Source organism: Lagopus leucura, unplaced genomic scaffold, assembly GCF_019238085.1.
Source record: "Lagopus leucura isolate 7727_CA_CO unplaced genomic scaffold, USGS_WTPT01 Super-Scaffold_73, whole genome shotgun sequence".
Taxonomy (NCBI): domain Eukaryota; kingdom Metazoa; phylum Chordata; class Aves; order Galliformes; family Phasianidae; genus Lagopus; species Lagopus leucura.
Genome location: NW_024962252.1, coordinates 62166821 through 62187935, shown reverse-complemented (window position 1 = coordinate 62187935; position 21115 = coordinate 62166821). Strand labels below are relative to the sequence as shown.

At 37.0% G+C, this 21115-nt stretch overlaps 1 protein-coding gene across 7 annotated transcripts in view; it reads right to left on the bottom strand.

Moving 5' to 3' along the window:
* Positions 1-249: 249 nt before the first annotated feature.
* Positions 250-21115, bottom strand: part of SMOC2 (SPARC related modular calcium binding 2) — a 132162-nt gene continuing 111296 nt past the window's right edge. For 2 of the 7 annotated variants that reach the window (XM_042890733.1, XM_042890763.1), the window contains exons 10-13: positions 6451-6553; positions 5281-5555; positions 4618-4661; positions 250-1830 (exon numbers count right to left, since the gene is read on the bottom strand). In XM_042890733.1, coding sequence (XP_042746667.1) covers positions 1807-1830; positions 4618-4661; positions 5281-5555; positions 6451-6553 — 446 coding nt within the window. In that variant the 3' untranslated portion in view covers positions 250-1806. The remainder of the gene's footprint in view (positions 1831-4617; positions 4662-5280; positions 5556-6450; positions 6554-21115) is intronic. The other 5 variants (XM_042890742.1, XM_042890771.1, XM_042890755.1 and 2 more) reach the window with 3 other exon arrangements.

Genomic DNA, 21115 nt, shown 5'->3' with positions numbered 1-21115 from the left:
AATGACAGTAACAAAGAATCAGGCTTCAAAAATCACTATTATGAGTAAATAGTGGTGAAAATAAAGTATGAATTTTAGAAGTAAATGAGGTATGAATCTAAGCATGAAGGGTCAAGTGAAGAGAGAAAGACAGGTGCAATATGAGACCATGAGGTTTCTCATAAACTTACTGCAATGGTGAAATAGCTGTACTTGTATGTACTTGGTTTCAAAGCTGGCTGTGTCACGGAAGAAAAACTGCTAGAATAGTTTGATAGCATATTGAGCTTTAATCTATAAAGAAGATTAAATTCAAAGTTTAACATTATAAAAGAACAAGTACTTTTAAAAACAAAAATACAAGATAACACAGACTCGCATCTTGATTCCTCCTGTTGTCAAAGCTTAAGAGTACACATTTTCTGGGGTATGGTTCCATTGTATACAGTGTTTCCTATCACTTCAGCATTTATCCATACACTGAATTAAAATGGAAAATTTCTATTTGCAACAAAGCTTTTTCTGGTGCAAACTCAATCCAGGGTGCTATTAGTATTAGCTAATCTCATGTTAAATCTCACACATTATTTAAACAAGCCAGAACAAAATCAGTGCTTGTTGCAACATTCCTGACTTTTCATGACAGTTCCTAGATGCCAGCAGTCCATCAACAACTACATCAACTCAACTGCTTGTAACTTGCAGCAGTTCAAGAGATGAATCTTTATTTATGTGAGTCTCCTGCTCTAAATTCACATCACAAGTTCTTTCTTTTTCCACTCAAACACACATACAATAAGTGTTGTGTGGGGGTAAATGACAGAGGAGGTATGAAAACTTATAAGAGCTTCTTTCAGACAGCAAGGTGAAACTTCAGGCAGGAGTGGTGAATAGCCCCTCCTTATGGGAACTGTTCATAACATACATACATAATTTGTTCAGCTTTGGCTCTGGTAGACCCCCAAGGCAAATGGGGACAGCCAGGTGTAGAAGAAAAGGCTGACAAATCTGTTTAGCCTTCCCTGTCAATTCATAGTTAGATTTACAATTCTGATTCATACAGACTCCTCTCCTACTTCTGCTGACTGCAGGATCGTGCTTTTAGGCTCAGGTTAAACCACGCTGGAGTCACATTACTATCCACCTTACTCCTATGAGGAAAACTACCATGCCTCAAAAACGGATAGAAGGATATACTTTTCTAACAGAATCCTAACTGTAGAATAACTTTTGAATCCTTTAGTGGTTGTGTTCTCATTGCATGATTTTTGGGAAGCATAATAATAAAAACACAATGAAGAAAATATTGCCACTTGTGACAAAATTGTTCAGTTAAAAACTGCAAGAACAAGTCAACAGGAATCTACACACTTCCCTCAATCTTAGAAATCTTAACATCCAACATTTCTTGGACATAATTGAGAATACAGTAGACTTTTCAGCATAACTCTACTTAAATGACAGTATTGGTAAGAAAAAGAAGGCATACTATTGAAACCAAAATACATAGAAACAGGTTTCTTCGCTAATATTTGCCAAAGAGCTATTAAAAAAAAAAACAAAAAGTTTAAATGCAAACTTTTACATCTCCAACACGTTTTACATATTTCAGACAACAAAAGAATGCACATACATTGTATGTGATAATTTTTCAAAATCAGCTATTACATTTTCACAGATTATAAAAAGTCTGTTTAAATATTTCATTTCTACAAAGTGAATTTACATTTTTAAGTACAAAGTGCAAATACTACAGTTGTTTTTATTGCCTTTTGGTGAGGAAATCTCCCACATGTCAAAGAGTTCTGCCTTGGATCAGTAAGCTGCTCACCCTTGCTTCTTGGAAACTTGCTGAAAGACAAGTCAGAAATATTTGCTTTATTAATGATGTTTTCAAATAATCAAGCATAAACATCTCTTTATATTTCAGCAGTGTCCACATGCCACTTCAGGGGAAGAGTTCTGAACAATTAAATATAGGAAATAAAATAATCCCTGGCCTGTAGTTCCTCAGGAATCTAAAGACAAGGCTATGAGCATTATCTTACCTTTATCCATCTTATCCATTTCTTACCTGTGGCCTCTTTAAACATATGCCTATCGAGCACACAGTTTTTGCAACTGCCTTGGCAAGTCCCTGGTGCAGTGTACCTTTCTATGGCATGTGATGCATACAGAATGGGCTGCTGGCCAAAGTCTTATGAACATTCTATAGTTTCCTTGTAAACTTTATGTTAGGCTGCAAAAAGACCCTTTGGGTCTCATTGACAGCATGTAAGCATGTATGTGTGTTGGGCAGGATGGAGCTGAGAAATGTAAATATACTTGGCCACTGCCCTAGTTGGGTCAGATTCATCACTTCCGTAATCTCATTTGGAACAGCAATTGCTGATACTGAGTATGTTAGTGCATGTATCCATATCTCTTTCTTTCAGTAAGCTTCTGCATGTGCAAAATTGCAAAATTGCACATATTTAAAAAAACATATTCAGCAATATATACATGCAAAAGCACACATAAATATATATATATATTAACTACTACAATGCTGTAGTTGAAAATGAGCTTTTGAGTGAGTAGTAGCAATCTGATCACTCCTTCTTAGTTGGGTGGTTTCCTATAAGGAGCTACTTGGCCCAGCTCCTTTTTAATAACTTCCTTTCAAGGGAAAACTTTTGTGATGAAAGCCTCCTTCTGCATTTGCAGCCTTGTATTGTTCAAGTCTGAAACTGCCAACAGATGGTTTGCTGAGCCAGCCTTAATTCAAGGCTATCATTTCTCAGCAACAGCTTTTAAAGTAATTGGTGCTGATTCAGCAAAATTATTGGACAAAATTTTAAAAAATAGATACTCTAGGACACTTTTATTACATATTCTGCAAGTCAAGATCAGATTACGAGAAAAGAGAGAGGGCTAGTCATGCTTCAAGTGTAATGCACGTGTGCCAGTAATTGCCATTGTATAATTAAAATAACCCCTTTGAATGTTTTTGAGTTCCAACAGGATAATTGTTTTCAGGCTTCTTTGTTTAAAGCATAAGTGATTTGTAGGAGGGGACTTGAAAAGTTATGACCACAAACATTTGTTTAAACAAACAGAAACTTATCACATCCCTCTAGCTGTTAGAACATTTTATATTCCATCAAAGGTATGTTGGAGGTCTCTGGTAAAACCAACAACCAATGTTCAGCTTGCCTTAGGATGTGTGAATCTAACATTAAACAAATCAGAGATAAAGCAAGTAACAAACTGGCTAGCAACATAAGAGGAACATTTCTTTTGGCTTGTTGGGGGTTCACTCTGGGTTGAGTTTTTAACAAATTAATACAGCTTTCTGTTAGATGTGAAGACACTGACCACACAACAACAGTAGTGGTTATTTTTTAGCTAAATTCCTCTTTTTGTAGATGCAGGGTTACCAGAGTTGATGATATAATACGTAAATATCTTTTAAAACAAATCACCAATTACTGATGTTTTTGTGGGCAGTAACCATTTGATTCCTCTAACTAATACAAAAGTGAGGCAAGATCAGTAAGAAGTTGATTCTGTTATTAGATCATTAAATAACTGTCAGATTCACTTCCTTCACAGTCCTTCAGACACCTGCCAAAGTATCAGGAAGTTGTGCCAATGCAATCCATAAAAGTGAATACTTAGGATTAATGATTATAAAAACAGAAACACAGACATAATAAGACTTTTTATTAACCTTTCTCCTAAACTTCCATTTGAATCCCTTCTCTTCAATGTCTATTTTATCTCTATCCAAAAATTCAAAAATTCTACTTTTGTGCCTTCCTAGCTCTGAATGCCTTGTGTAACCAAAGGTCTATGAGTGAGATACACCAGAGTTATTCAGAAAGGTGAGATAAAGTCTTTGCAGAAAACTGACACAAAAACAAATCGTGGATTATGTTGTCAGGGCACTTGACATTTTAATTGTTAAAATCATTCCAGAGACCAAACCAATTTTAGTTTAAACATACATCATCAGACTGCTACAAATCCTACATTCTCCAGCATCATTTTGCTCAGCCAGCAAACGCACTTCAATGTGACAGCTTTTTTCTCTCTACTAAGATTTTAAAAGGTATCTAAAACCACCATACAATAATTCAGTGGTGTACACAAAATGTATGGGTTTTCATATGGTATGAGAAATTCATGGCTTTTTGCACAAGGAGTAATTTTAATCAGTGTAACTTTGTGTCTACAGCATAACTGACAGGAAAGTGAGCAGTTTTAATTCACTGAAAAACAAAAGGGAAACGAATATAAACCAATGCACATTTAAAAATGTATCGCAGTGACTTCATTCAGGAATGCAGAAGACTTATACGAGGGTTCACTTACAGCTATCTATTCTAACCAAGATGTCACTCTATACTTTACTGTGAACATCCACAAGCATGCCTAATCCATTATGTGTTTTTTGCACTTTTACTCCACCTGTAGTTGACCAATTCAACTTGCCACAGATAGAAATGAAGTCAAGATTTGTTAATCACTATGCTGCTCTGTTTTCTTTGCTGGTCTGTAAAATGGCAGACTAATGCATTTTGAAGCTGCAAATGATAACCCAAGAAATTCATGTGGGTAAGACTAAACAGAGATTGTGTTCTCCTGAGTACTCACCTGCCTGCTAGATGAAGTGCTCTCAGTATTGGTTTTAGGGGCTGCTAAAGGGGGGGAAAAAAACATTATTAACATGGTTTGCACGTTATATATAACATCCCAAGAAGTGAAACTCTCATTCTGAATTAGCAATTTTATAGCAGGGTAACTGCACAGCTTTCAGAAAATAAGATAAAATATTTCATATCTTCCATTGAAACATCCTTTTCTTTTTCTTTCATGGAATTATACGAAAGCCGAATGACAACATTTCTTGGCAGTTATTATGTGGCACTTGCTTAAGACAGATTGCATTTAGTCAGTGTTGAGCATTTCAAAGTTATTAAATCTTTAGCAGTAAATCTAGCCTATTATGTCTGGTGGGAAAGAAGCATGGAAATGAGGATACATTACATAATCTTAGGTTTCCTGCTGTAATGCAGAAACATATCTCCAGAAAGCAAGCATTTAATGGGTTAGGTCAAAGGAAGTTCTTGATTCTCTTGGAGCAAAGTAATAATTTGCACACACAGAAGCAGCTTCCTTGTCATCTTCCTTAAGCAAAAGCTCTACTAGTTATTGGCAAGTGTATTCCTTTATACTGTATACTTCTGGTATATACAAATATCAGACTTTGCCTTTGTCTTTGAAGAATCTAGACAAAAAGACAGAAAAGGTTCTTACTATGGCGTTTCTTTGTTTCTGCTTTACCTTCTTCTTTTGTTACTCCCAGGCATCCCATTAATTCTTGAACTGACAAGGATTTATCATTGTTCACATCACAGTATTCCACAAATTTCTTCACACATTTTTTGGGCTTTGATTTCTTTCTTAGGAACCTTTTAAATGGCTTGATTTCTTTCTTTCCAATGTCACCACTGGAATTTTTATCTAGTTGTTTGAAGTACCAGTGGACTACCCTCTCTTCCAGGGTGTGATTTGGATCAGGTTCTGAAACCCTGCAATGGAAAAAAAGAAGAAAAACCCACAACTCTTTATTCTGATACACATACTTCAGTTTATAGCTTTACTTCTGAATACATAAAGTACTGTTAGATGTTTTGCTCCATGAACCTCTCTTTTTTTGCCTACTAGCTTCTTTGTAGTGAATCTTCTCTTTTCACTTTGGTGATACTGACTTCTGACATACTTCAGTTATGTACATTATGTGTTTTCATGATTCTGTCTTTCCCTCATTTACTTCTCTCTTCATTTTTTTCTATTTCAGGAAATGAAAGGGAAATGCAACGTGTTCTCAGTACTGTGCTCACCCCAATACAATTAATTAAGAAGATAGCCCTTTGTGTAAAATTTAGGATATAGCTGGCCAAAAAACTGGAGTCCAATTACATCCCATGATGAATGGTCTCAGATATAAAACAAAAAAAAAGTCTTGAATTACAGGGTAAATTATAATAATATTAGCCCCTCCTCTTCAGGTAGTAAGCATCTGACCTGCAGATGTTCAAAATTTGTCAGCAGTTATATAGTTTTAATTGTCTGTATATACTGATAGCATTGGTTTGTTTTAGAATCAACTAGGCAAAACATAAATCAAAAAGTCAGATTCATTCATCAAGTCTGATAAGAACACAAAGGAAGACTGAGATGCAGTTGCACCAGCAGGCAAAAATAAATTCTAAGTGTGTGTGGCTGATGAGAATCTAGCCATTGAGTGTATCTCTACTGAGTGAGCATAGTCCACAGTGGTAACTTTGAAGTAAACTATCCTAAATAGGCTCTTGTAAATCTACTTTTTGTGAAGGCAGAAGAATTACTTCTGAAGGACCTCATCAATTCATTCACCACTGCCAGAACTCTTTTAAAGACACATCAAAAGGATCTGAAACCCACCGGCTGGAAGACAATGATGGATCAGAGACTGCATGCACCATATCTGTGGACAGTGCATCCAAAACACTTGTCAGGAACTCATTCTTCTTGGCCCCAGGACAACCTAGAAAAACAGTGGACTTTTTTTCTTGTCTCTTATTTTTATGACATTTAACTTCCAACAATATTTCAAAGTTAGAGATAGATGTGATTCCTGTATACTGACTCCTATTAATGGTGGACAAACTTAGAACTTAATTCAAAGACAAGCATCTATGTTCAGACATGTATGTCATAGAACAGGAACAGAAAAACATTCTTTTGAACTCAAGCAAATTGGAATCTGGTTTGTATACCCTATATTTCAATCTTCTTTCTTTAAGATGTTGTGTTTTTTTTCCCACAGGTGTCACATTCTGAAAAGAGCAGCTTTGAATCCACAAAAGTTTGAACATCACAAAGACTGTTTGAAACATGGATCAGAAGCCCAAAGTCCTACACTTCTTTCAGATTTCCACCTCTGCTTCTCTGAACTGCCACTAGCTTTCTAAATGCACATTCTCTCAGTATATCAACCTTCTGATAAGTAAAATGGCAGTCAACTGTTTTCCTCTTTCACTTTTCTCTGGGGATTAACTCCCACAATACAGTACTTAGCAAAATAGGATGCTGTTGGATTGTACTTTTGTTCATACTGTGAGATCCTACGGTGATGCTAGATCATCCTAATAATTACATTCCTTATGCCATGAAACTCTTTTCTGAAAGAAACTGACAGCACATTTCATACACATAGTACATTAGATAAGTATATAATGAAAGATCCACTCTTAGAGCAGTGCAGCTGAAGCAGATAAATTCATCTGATAAGCACACGGTTGTTAACACATGAAGGTTTGCTTATACAACACACCTGCTTCCTCTCTTCTGTCCTAGAGCCGAGAGCCAAAGAGCAGGTCTTTGCCCAGCCCTGTAACATGAGTTAAATTCTATGAATCTATATCACAGACAGTGATATAAACATCACAAGCTTGAAGATAGAGGCCACCATTCACAGATAATTTTGTGCTGGAGACCCACTTACCCACAATTCCCTTCTTAAGTGAAAAAGGGAAAATGGTGTGAAAGGTTACAGAAAGGGAAGATTAATCCATTGGTAGGGATTTGTTGTGTCACTACACTTTTCAGTTGCCTCTAGAGCAGGCAGTTACCTGTGTCTGAAAAGCCTCACCTAGCCCAGCAAATTATTTTTTAATACATCCCATGTTGATTGAAGGAAATGAACTTGTTATATTAGCCTCGAGCTCTGCTGCAGTAAGAATAGCTCAGTTATTACATACAGCAGCAGCACCCACTACCTATTACTGCCCAACACATTCATGAACTTATGAGTTCTTTGTCTCTTATAGGCTTGTCTTCAGCACCAGAGATATTTTATTCCAGTAATTGTGAAAGGCATATAGCGAGTTTGAAGCAAGTTTCACCACACATCTGAAACCAGATGTCACTGAGAATCCACTTGGCCGGTGGACATGGTTCTCCTGAAGGCATAGGCAGAAATTTCTCTCTCCAAGGCGGTCCTTGGAGGCTTGTCTTAAGCTTCATGAATTTCTTACCAGGGTTGTTGTTGTCATCAAACAGAAGCCTGAATCCTACTCCAAACGTGATTTGTGCATTGATACAGGGCTCTTGGAAAATGCAGACAGCAATACCTCAGAATATAAAAATGCAGCACAATATGGAGACAAGATAATTTGACATCTTTGTTTCTCTGTCCTTCTTTGGATACATGATAATGTTAATATTCAATTTGATTTAGGAGCTCAATCTGAATTTTTCATGTTAGTTAGGGTATTCCTGAAACATCTGGAAGAAACAAAAAAGTATGCTTTGGGTAGTTTCCACTGCCGTCAAGGGAGCTGCTGAGTGTACATGTGCTACAGATGGAGAGATCAAAATCATCACTTAGAGCTAAGCTAGGTAGGGTAAAGCTAGGTAGGGTAAAGAATCAACTTCTAAATTCACAAGACATCACAGAGAGGGGGGTGAAATCTATAGTTTAAATGAAGTCTTGGACAATATTCTCTAAGCTTAAGAAAGCTTTCTAAATACACATTGCATGAAGTTGCAATTGCAGCTGATAGTAGCAGAGGTCTTTTCATAAAAAAGAAATCTTGCTATTGAAACAAACACAATCTGTTGCTGTGAAACATTCTAAATGGTAACTCTTCTACTTAACGTAAAATGACACCGTACAAAATCCTCACCAGTTAAATACAGAGAAAATATTCAATTTCTTTCAATTATAATTTTTGCTGATGTGTGGGCAATCACATAGCAATTTACCTCACAGTAAATCTCTGTTCTTTGCAGGTGTTACTAACTCAGAGTAATTCTCTGGAGGTTTCATGCTGAGCTTTAATTTTCAACAAACTTGTGGATGAAATGGCAAGACTAGGGGACCTGTAGCTTGATTGTAATGAATAATTCACTCTTAGTGGACTAAATACAGAAAGGAAAGTGTAGCTTGTTATCAGAACCTCGTGCTTCTCACTATGGTTTATGTGTTTCATTTTTTTCTCATGCAGCTGCTCGTCCTGTCCAGATTTGATAGCTTACATAAATAATAATTTGTTGTCAAAGGGTACAGTTGAAACCACATGGAGTCACTCTACAGGTTCAGAGATGTAACTTAGAACTGAGTGTTTGTTTTAAGGATAGTTTTACCCAGAGCAAACCTTAGACCAATAAATACACACCACAAATGATGGGAATATACCAACACCTCATTTCAGCTACAGCATAAAGGCAATCAAAGAATCTTGACTGTATTACTATAAACCTCATATGTTTCTCTATAAATATATCTAACATTAGTACAAAGGATATATTTTTTTGTAGTTAATCTGTAGGACAGTTATCCTTCTTGAAATATGCAACCAACTGCCTTGGAGCTCCCTGCCTGGAGCTCCTGTTGTCAATCTCAGAAGAATAGCTTTTGCTGCACATCTGAAGTTATGGCAAGAAAATTATTCTGTTCATTTCTACTAAAATATTCATACAATAGGAAGAATTATTCATTTCAAGCAGGACTTTATATATTAATCTTCCTGTAAGAGAGAAAACTGTTGAGTCAGTCACTCAATTAACAAAAAGAAATATGACAACTTCTAATAACAAACCTTAAGATCCCTTTTTATTTAGTATTTGTTTATATGAAAATCAGGCTTAGAAATGCACTGAAACTCAACAGCCACTGAAATATCTGTTTATCATAAATAAGTTCTGATCCACCCAAAACAGGAATGATCAGTGTTGGGGTTTTTTTTTTCACCTTGGACATCCCTGAAGTACTGGTGTATGGAAGAACTGAATTTAACAAGGTTTGTCAGTGCTATTGGTTATGCTTGGAGAGCAGAAAATGCAGGAAAAAAATGTTTTTTTCTTGGACTTTTTTACTATACAAATGTTTATGTAAAGCTCATGACTTCATACACAAATCATAACTAGTTGGTGTTTCTCTACATATGCATTGGGCCCTCCTCATTTTATGGAGGACTTTCAGAGCTTCTCTATAGCTCCATACCAGAAGGAAAAATAAAAACAAATAAAACAAACAAACAAACAAACAAACAAAAAAAAACAAAAAAAAAAAACTTGCAACCTTGAAAAGATGACTTTGGGAACTGAAATTTGGAACTCTGTTAGAGACTAAAAATCATTACCTCAACAGGGTCTGTGGTTTCATGGCTCACTACAGTTTTTCCCTTACTGTACCTCCACACAACCTGTCACAAAGAGCAATTATTTCTCTCTTTCTCTATCCTAGAGGGGCTAAAGATATTTTCATCTCTCTTTGTTAACAGTCCTTAGGCATTAGCCTTTTTTTTTTTCTCAAGTACTCTTAAAAATTAAAAGAATGAATTTAAATTCAGAGCTATATTCTCCCATGACTGCGCTTATGCAACTTCCATGGTTCTTTTCCAAATTCTTTTTCAAAGGCCTAATAAAGAGAAATTACCAGTTCCAATGAATTCAGCTTCTCTTAACCATTCTTTTAATTTCTTCTTAAATAAATTGTTAACCAAGTTAAGGCCATACTTGTAACCTTAAGATTGTCCAGAGATCTTACTCATGTCAAGTCTAGAGGAAGAATCCAATAGGCCTTTCCCTATAGCACTGTGGCCAGGGTTTCTGTGACCTGAAAGGACCAACAAAGAAATAATAAAGTAGGATAGAATGGATGCTAGCTGGAGGGGAGATACAGATTCTAAAGGTTTGTAACATGGAGCCCTATATCTTTCAGCGAGGAAGTATTATCTGGAGAAGGGCAGGCAGCATAGTTCAGTTCTCTACTTTTATTTGTTAACTTTATTTTTAATACTAGTCTAAGTATTCAGGGACAAGAAAACAAAAGAGAAGGCAAAGGATGCTCTTTCAGGACCCTACCCTTCAATCCCAGACATTCATATCATACAGAAGTCCACTGAATGAGATTTGCTGAAAGGAGGTGTCTCATCCGTAACAGTTAAAGCTCAGAATAAAGGAATACATTCAGAAGGCATTCACCCCAACTATCTTAGATTTCTTCTTATAACAGGACAATATCTCCCTCAAAATGTATCTCTTTTTCCCACTGCCTACAGAGGAAGCTCAGACCACTAATCTACCTACACCTCATGTGGTGTAAAGCTGCTTGTGATTAATTCTATACATGTCTGTTTTCTTAATTAATTTAGCCTCAACTGCTCTTATTCTTCAGGTAAATGTTGTGGAAAGAAGAGATTATGTTCACAGAAGAAACATGTATGAGCCAGTAAACAGTTGCCTACTCAGGCAACTGAATGACAAAGTTAGGAAATGGTTTTGAGAAACAAATTTCTTGCTTCACAGTAACATCTCTGGATTTTACTATGAAAATAGGAAGACATGAACTGGTTAGTATACTGTAATTCTCCCTAATGCCATAAAAAGAAAATGAAAGAAAAAAAAAAAAGAACTTGTGAAGTTCTGTGGACTTTAGTTGCCTTTTTAAATACTCATTTGTGGACTCTTACCTTCATATTTTTTATTGAGACTAGGAAAAAGATCTGAAAAGTCAGGTGATAAGGAGTTCATGCTTGCTTTGCTGCCTATCTGGACATAAAGCAGCTGTTTTTATTAGGCAGTCACTGCCTAGACAGTATCTATGCCAGTTTGGGAGCCCAAAGACATTTCAGAATGTTGAGGAGAATCTGAAATTCGGAACATTTATGTTCAGCCTGTGCCAATGTAAACTCCAAACCTTCAGAGGCTTGTCACCTTGCCACCAGAACAAGATCTGCAATATGGCTGTGTGGATCCAGTCCCAGTGAAAGAAACACAATGCATTTGCCTGAAGTCAGCACAGTGAAACAAGCCAATGAACTCCAATCAGGGCACAGAGAGAAGAGCTTCCGGATTAAAAATGGGGCCCCAAAAAGTCCAGAGGCAAAAAGGAACTGGATTTTCAAAAGGTAACACTTCTGCCTTATGATAAATACGATAGTATTTCATGATTACTGTCCCTAAGATATACAGCTGATATTTCTGCCTGCAGTAACACTTTCTACAATACATTATTAAATTGAACTGTCTTTGGAATCCAGAGTTCTACAGCATGACAGGCATTTCCACATTAACACTGTGAGTCTTAACAATTAACAATCGGGAAGTTAAAATGCAGTCCTTTTTGACCAAAATTTACTACTTATTCACTTGTATTTTCCATCATGCTGCTATGTTACCTCTCTGGAGATGGGGATAAATAACCATATTTAATTACTTCTCTTTAAATATCTATTAAAAAAAGGAAAAGCTATTACAAAAAAAATGTATGTTGTTGCAATTATGGAAGTGACCTCAGAAATAAGGTGCATAATTCTTGTCTCCTGATGAAAAAAAACTGAACTATAGAGACTTGCTTAGTGGTAATGTTTTTTACATTACTTTATTAATCTAGGCAGGCTGCTCCTTGGACATGTGTATGAAATCAGTCTTTCCTATAAACTGATGCTGTTTTAACCTTTCTAGATATCTCTTCCTGAGAATCCTGAAATCCATTCTGAACTAAAGCCACAAGAAAGCTCTCCATTTAGATACTAAGAACCATGGATCATTAAAGCCAAAAGATGAATAAAATTCAGAGCTGAGTGAGAAACTGAGTCAGCCCAGCAGCACACATTTATTTGAGAGCTATTTCTGAAGAGTCCCTGCCCACAGTGCAGTACCAGGTTTTCAGAGAAGCTCAGAACCTTCATACCAGTCTGTGGTCCTTATGCTGTCCAAACATGGGACAGATGGAAACTTATAGCGCTCCTTAAACACCATTCAGTCCTCAAAGGGTGATAAATACATGATGGGCACACCTCTGAAACACTTTTGATGTGTGGGTATTTTTTAATCCAAATGTAAATAGCAACCCTCACCTCACAAATGCAGTGATGTGGTGTTTCTCTACCCTGGAAATGGAAGCAGTGGCAGAGACACTAATTATAACACTCTTATCACAGACACAGAGCACACCGTTGGATGGTGTAGGATAATCTGGAAAAGAAGGTGGGGAAGGAAGGAGCAGGTAGGAAGCAGAAGATCTAGATAGATTGCAAGCAGCCAGGTGAAGTATCAGAATCCTACATATGCATGATTTTCTTGCACAGACACCTACAAGTACTGAATTTAAATCAGCAATATATTTGTCATCAATTTTGTTCGATTGTATTTTCTCTTTCCTTTCCATAACTTGCAAATAAAAGATTTAGAAACTGCAAACATAGAGGAGAGCTGGGAGCAAGGGGAGGCCAAATGGCTATTTCTTGGAACTGTAATTATACACTAAATTTTAAGACAGAATGAGTTTTTACAGCAGTGATTAAAAGAGATTTATAAAATGTAAATCCTGGAAGTAACTGAAGTAAAAAAGAGTCAGCAAGAATGGCTAAAGTATTACTTGAGCACAATGGAATGAACTAGTCCTTGGAAAACTGGCATCACAAAAGTCTTTCTCTCTTTTTATGTAGTATTTAACTTGGGATTGGCATTTAATTTACCTTCCTGGATGCTTTCCATTAGACATGACAGACTTCCTCTGCAATTAACATTTCAACTCTCAGTGGCTCATCTTTTACTAAATAAAAATTTGCAAAATGCAATACAAAAGCATAAAAACATCCTTACGATTGCCCATAATGAATTTTTTTCAAGCTATGATATTATGCAAGAATAAAATGCCCTTAATTCCTGCTGAAGGAAGTGGAGATGCCATGACAAACTGCAGGCTCAGGCCTTAACAGTGAAGAAGCACTCCTACCTAATTCACCATTTCTCAGCTCACTTCCCCAGGACTGAGCGAGATCTCTGTAGCTATAGCAGGACTGCAAATGAAATTTCTTTTCATTGGCATCTGTCTGGAATGGATGTCATATTAAAATTGGCATCTGTCTGGAATGGATGATCCCCCAGGTAAAAAAAAAAATACTATGCCTCTCATTAAACCACAATAAACAAATATCCACGTAATTGTGAACTTGCTTCATCCCACAAAAAGCATGACAATTCAGAGTTAAAACCAATGCCATCCATAATTTACAATTTACAGTAAGCACTGAGGAAATGAACATGTAGCGCTTGGTAGCAAAGATCCTTCAATGACTGAAGCACAATAGAGTAAATTAAAGATGGAAATGAACGTCATTATGGTTCTAAAGTGTCTGCCAGGAGGGATGCAATGCAGCTGACTTCATGTAAAAGAGCTTACAGCATGTGGTTTGATTACAAAGTGCCTTGAGTTGTCTTACACCATGAAGATCCAATTACATGATAGCACTCCATTATGGATTATGAGGATGATTTCTTCACTGGATCACTACACTGCATGCTAATTTTGTTATGTACAGCGCGTTCTGTTTCCCTCAAGGCTGCACGTCCTGCATTTGCTTGGGAACCTAGAGGGGAATTTTCTGCAGCCATGCCAAGGCCTAGATTTTCTTATATTTTGTGCAGAAGCCCACCCTACAGCCTTTGTCATACATAGTGGAGTTTAAGGCTAATCAGGTTGCCCAGAGTTGGTCATTTGGTATTAACAGGTAATGTCTGAGAAGACTGAGGACAGTGGCTGCTGAAAAGTAAAGTATTTTTCCAGCAGGCAGACTTGATCTGCAAAAAAAGATGACCTTGTTTCATACAGACTGACATGACACAAAGTGTTTGGAACTGCTTCAAAGCTGAGCATGGGTACACAATTGTAGGAGCATATGTATCTTATTTCTGGAGCAGGCCGTGAAACCTCATTTGTTGACAACACAGCAACAGCAACACACAAAGGAGATTCTCTGGCACCTTGTTAACTGCGGCTGCATAAATGCAAAGAGATGGGAATGAGACAAATCAAATTGCAGCCACACATTTTGCAACAGTGTTTATCTGTGGGTGAATGGAACTGAAATAATGGTTCTGATTACAACTCATACACCTCACATTTCTATTCTAGCTTTCCTGAGAATATTTTCTCGGTACAAATATATATACTCTCATGTTGATTTAGTAAGCAGTAGTCATTTATCACCTTGAGTGAATGAATGTAAAGCACTCATACAAAATCAGAGGTCCATGCTCTAAGCTTAGAGATATACAGCACTGCAAATTCCAGCTGACAAAGATGTTGAGTCTGTGAACTTTATACAACCAGAGTAGCAGACCCCTATGCAGATGGCTATAAAGGGGTTAATATGCTAGATTCTCAAAACTGAAAAAATGTTCTGAGGCTTGGTTAGAAACAGAAGGCAGAAGAGAAGGCAGAGACTGTAAAGGTGCTTAAACCTTTTAAAATGCCTGGGATTAGATTAAGAAATTCAGTATGTTTGTGGATTGCAAGGACAAGATAAGCAGCTAAAACAAATCAATTTCTGCCAATACATATGACATATTCACAGTGGGATTTGTGCCAGGGTTCTACAACCTGTGCCATTACCAAACATGAAGTTTAAGCCAGAATGATTTCTTTGTTTGAGAAGTTCAACATTTAAGTGAATCAGAAGAATATGAAAGGGCAGTGAAAGGAAAAGACGTGCATGGAAATTAGAGGTAACCAGGTAAAAAGTCAAGGGGAGAAGAGGTGCACAGAAACTAGTGGGGAAAATAGCTGCTTACAGCAGACCCTTAGAAACAGATTGTACTCTGACACAAACAAAACTGTAGGTCATTGAGACAGCTCTGGCTTACCATGAGGAATGCTTCTGGAGGGTTTCTTTCCTCACACCTTCCGAAGCCATGTAGATAACATGGCTGAATCTCTGTATCTTTATCTGCATTTGTAGAGATAGAGGGTTTTTCTATCTTCTATTGCTTCTAACTCCCTCACTAAGAGATCACAATGTGTCTTTCTCGAGGCCTGACCAGAAAACAACAATTCCATCATGTGGAAAGTGTAAAGATTGGGCAAGTTAGATTTTATTCTGGTGTGGAATTAACCTTTCTTTTTTTTTTTTTTTATGAACTAAACACCCATCCCATTTTGGCCAATTAGATGATGGTACACAGTTGAGATGGGGGAGACTGAGGTTCAGCTCACTGATCCAAACCAGGCAAAAGGGGGGTTGAACCTGGCTTGCTGTTATCCCTCGGGAGTAGACTGATCTCTGACACAGAAGAGTCAGGTTCAGTTCCCTACCCTGTCTGGTTTGGATTAGCAAGTTGAACCTGGATCCTCTCCTCCTCAGCTGAGTGCTCTAATCACCAAGCTATGATGAGTTTACAGAAGGCGTCCTTTTGTTGTGAGCAAACTCAGAACAAAGACCGTCAAAAACTAATTTTTACCACTACATAAAGACATTTTCAGAAAAATAACAGTAACTTCAGATTGGACTGCACGGCCTGTAAGTTACGGCTTCATCTTGCACGGTATAGAGAAATGCAAAAACATATTCCAGAAAAAACTGGCAAATGGGTTAACAGAGCCCTCTCACTGAGCCAAATGAATGCATAAGCTTGGAGACAAGAATGTGTTTCAGTAGTTTGCTGGACCGTGGCCACTGCACTTTGCACGCTGAAGAGTTGAATTCTCAGAAAACTTCTTTTTTTTGCTGTGCATGCTCTGGGCTCAGAGTTTCCTCCATACCAATCAACAGAGGTTTGGGAACTGATACTTAAGCAGCACTTTAGCAATCTGTCATGCTATAAGGCACTCTTAAATGTGGGGTTTTTTTTCAGCAGTGCTCATACACAAGAGAAGCCTGTTCTTTGATATAGGAATTCATTAAGTCTGTAGATTTTATTTTCTATGTATAAATCCATTCTATTTAATACTGAGTGTTTGACTTGTTCTTTATTTAGGATAAATGTTTCAATTATGAGACATAAACCAGAGAGAGAAAATATACCTTTCAGTGGGATAAAGGTGAATTCACAGTGGATGGGAAAAAGTAGGGCAGTTGGAGGGAATCAAACATTCAGATATTATGGAAAAGAATAATTAAAAAAAAAAAGTTCATTGAGATAGCCAAAATATGGCAAAGGGTAGTTCACTTGTTATATCTCAATTTGATAGGCATGTTTCCATTCAGAACTCAGAGTATAGGCTTCATTTCAGTTGCCTTTCCATTTTCTTGTCATGAAAATGCTTACGTTTAATTTACTGAATTTTAAATGGAGGGGAAACTTGGGGTTCTCATAGAGTACCTTCAATAACATCACCAAACTTCATACTCAGTGACTCAGCATAGTAAAGAATCCAGGATTATCTTGATTATTAAGTGCATTTTAAGTTATTCTGACATCTGTGGTCTACTGGAGCAACTGTGAATAGCAATCTATTGTCCCGCATTCGCCTACTACAATCTATGCAATTCACAGACTTACAAGGATAGAAGCATTTACCAAGAATAGAGGAGAAGCTGGGAGCTCCAAATTCATGTTTTACAACTTTTTTTTCTTTTTTTTTTTTTTAATCTTTAGGATTTCAATTTTTTCCTGCATAAAAACAAATTATATTTCATCTCTCAAATACGTGAGAGATTCCACATATGCTGGTGATGTCTTCTGAAGTGGTTATCGGGAAACACTGAACAAAAATATAACTGCACAGCTCTCAAAACAGATTTTAAGAATAAATTGCTCTTATTTTAGGCCAGGCATTTATCTGTAGGCTCTGCTGAGAATATAATGAGTATAGAATGTCCTCATTTTATCTTTGCTGTTTTAAAGTGTTCTGGTTTATCTGTAAGCAAAGATAAAACACAAAGAAGGCAAGTGGGAATAGAGGGGTTGGGAAATCCATATTTTGCTGTTGAATAAAGGAGTTCAAATTTTGGTTAAGTTATAGGCAAAAGCAGTTAATTCCTACTTGTCTCCAAATTACAGATGTTTACTAAGGGACAGTGCTGCAAGTAGGTTCTGAGAGGGAAGACAAATCCGTGACAGGAAACGACGTGAGCCTATGTACAGGAACATGAATCCTTGGTTAAATAAAAAATACATTTGCAAACAAACGTTTCAATTAATAAACGCATCCATAAATGTATTATGACTGAAAACAGGTCCACTCATGAGCGTCATCTGAGATACAAGGGACACAAGTTACCTCTCTCTTTCTGCGCATTGACAGCCCAGGTTTAATAGACTCATTCATTTAATAGTTTTATGATAAGAAATGCATGCTTCTAATATAAACCAGAGTTTTCTGACCTATTTCACAAGGTGACTTTCCTTGGGCCAACTGCAAAGAATCAGAGCAGTGTGTATCTGCTCACATTCCTCCTTCCCCCTCCAGTCTTCCTCATGACTATCAAGTGAAGCCTGCCCACAAGATACCCCACAGCTAGAGATGAACGACAGCTAGCAACAATAAAGCATTCACCCAGACGCTTGCCTAGGTCTCCAAGCTTAACGCACTAGCAGCTGAAGAATTTGACAAAACAAGGTTTCACTGTAGAATAAACCATACCATTTTTACTCTCCCAGGAGACTTCTGCTTTCCCAAATAACTCTTGCTTCACCAAGCCACCTGCCTGTGTCAGGGAAATTAATGAACTTCGAAAGTAAAACCAACTCAAGATGAACAGTGAGCCCTGTTTATCCAAGCATCGGAAATGCCAGCACTACAGCAGTGAGACTTTTTTTTTTACCAAGCCATACAGGGAGCTGTAAATTAAAGCCTGATTTCTGTACCGTACATGTTCAGCCACTGCACTGCACATTAATCTCTTTCCTTGATTCATGTGCCAAGTTTTCAGTAAGGTTGTATGATGCATGCCTTGAACCACAAGTTTGGCATCAAGAGAACTGTGCACTCTTTTAATACTGGGGTCAAAATATGTATCTCAAGAAATTGATTTTTTATAGGAACTCCAAATGTGTAGATTTTTTTTCATAATCCCAACTGAAAAACACATTTAGTGAACAAAATCATAGATATAAATCCTGCACAGCTTACAGACATAATGAACTGGGCTTATAAACACGTGAGACACAGATGTGGCTCAGTTTGCCTTGACTTTTTAATCATAAAACAAGAACGAAGGAAAAAGAAGCACATCAGACAAAGGATGAAGTCAGCATTCTGTCAAGGAAAGTGGATAGTTGGAACAGAGAACATGAATTTAAACAGTTCATTACAGTTGGCATTCTAGTGTTTGTGAAGAAAATAACCTTAGTCCATCTTGCGATAGGAGAACATGGGAATTTCATGAAAAAAATAGAGTTTAAAAAAAAAAGAAATCCGGAAACTAAAGTAATTTCTTTTTACCTGAGGGACTAGCTTTCTTTGATTCAGTAGGAACCAGACTAAGTTAAATCAGAGAAAAACAATTCCCTTCAAAATATGACACTGCATTTGTATATCAAATATCAATTATTTTTATCCATGACTCTGGTTCAAATCAATATAGCATTATCAATGACATTCAGAGCATGAACTCTCTGTGGGTGCTGTTTACATAGTTTAGATAGCCTCTACAGCCCAGCTGGTCTTCTAATTATACTGCACGAGCACATCCAAAAACTTGGATTCCGCTAAATAATTGAGGAGGAAGAGAGATGTTAACCCAAAATTCATAGTTAGCTAAGTCTCTTGGCTTGTCAGGGGAAAAAAGAAAAAAATCATACTGTATACAGAATGCAGTCCTTTGAAATATATCCAGCATAAGACGCACCAACAGTATTTTTTCAGAAGGAACCTTCCTACTTTTCTAAGAGAAAAGATGTTGAGACTATTGTAAGGGCTGGAAAGTTAATTTTTCTCTCATGCTAGAATAAACTTCAGTTTCTTAATAGGTCTGCATGAGAAATCTGAAATGTAAGTATGCAAAGCTAGTACAAAAGGATGAAGAATGTGGCCATAACAGCCATTTTGACCAGTACATGGTAAAACAGCACTTAATACCTTTGGGATGATTTGAAATCATTGATAAACGTGGATATCCCCAAGCTATATACCATATATGTAGTGAGTATGATGTCACCTGAGGATGTTGAGCTCACACAGCATAGCATGACTGTCCCCACCAAAAGAGGAATGTGTCACAGGACATTTAGTGAAACAGTGCAGGCAAATAATGTGCCTACAGGAAAAGTAGGCTGAAACAGTCCCTTTCTGGTAAGGGAATAGTTTAAAACCCTTACAGGTCTCACTGTCAGGAAAAGATACTACAATTTCATTCACCAGATCTTCCCCCTGGCCCAGATTCATGCCCAGGCAAGCTGATATCTGCCACGTTTGGAAGGAGTTGAAAAAACTCATCTCAGCACAGGCTCTCCAAAGTCTGAAGTTTGAGCCACCGCACTCTGCAGTGGGGGAGCAGAAATGGAGGAATGCCCTCCATGTGGACTTCTGGAGAGCAGAAGGGATGACACTCGCGTTCCAACTCCCAGCAATACTCTCCAGGAAAAGCTGGTGTTCATGTGAGATACATAGACTGTAACAGAATTCTGGAAACCTCCTGACAGCCTTTGCCAATGAACCTCATTTATTTCTTCCCTTCTGTAAAATTGAAGTCTATAAAAATTCTAATGAAAATATCAGAGTTCTCCACTTCATAACCAAGTCCTTTGTACAGACTTGCAGGCATACTGTTGTGGTTAACTACTGTCATTTATACTGCTTTAAATCCTGACTAATCAAACTGGATATGGTGAGATTACTGTCAATTCAAAGCAATGAATTAGAAGTAGATTCTGTTTGATTCATATTTGTATTACAGATTAAGTAAAATACAGTTTCTTTACAGCAAGTAACTGCCAAACATGCCAATAAACTGCTATTTACTAAGCCAATTACAAGCAATTTTCAAGGAGCTATCTTTATAATCATCTCGATGTTATGAACTAATGCTGGAGGTTTTTTAGCACTGTATTCATCTATTAATTTCTCTAATTTGTAATAAAATTGCACTTAACAAAGCAAAAAAATCCTGAGAACAAAATTATTGATTTCTTAAAGTCAACTTGAATGATGCTAAAGAAAATCCTAATTTGTTTATCTGAAGTGTGTCAGAACTGTAAATAATAGCAGAAATAGCATGCAGCTTACAGAACTTTCAAAATACATGAGAAGATTCTTCATGAGACAACATCAACCTAAGTCTTAAGTAGAGCCATTTCATAGGAGGGTGAGTTGAGATGCATGGGACAATCTGTGTGCATACACATGAAGATATTAGTATAGATATAGATTTAA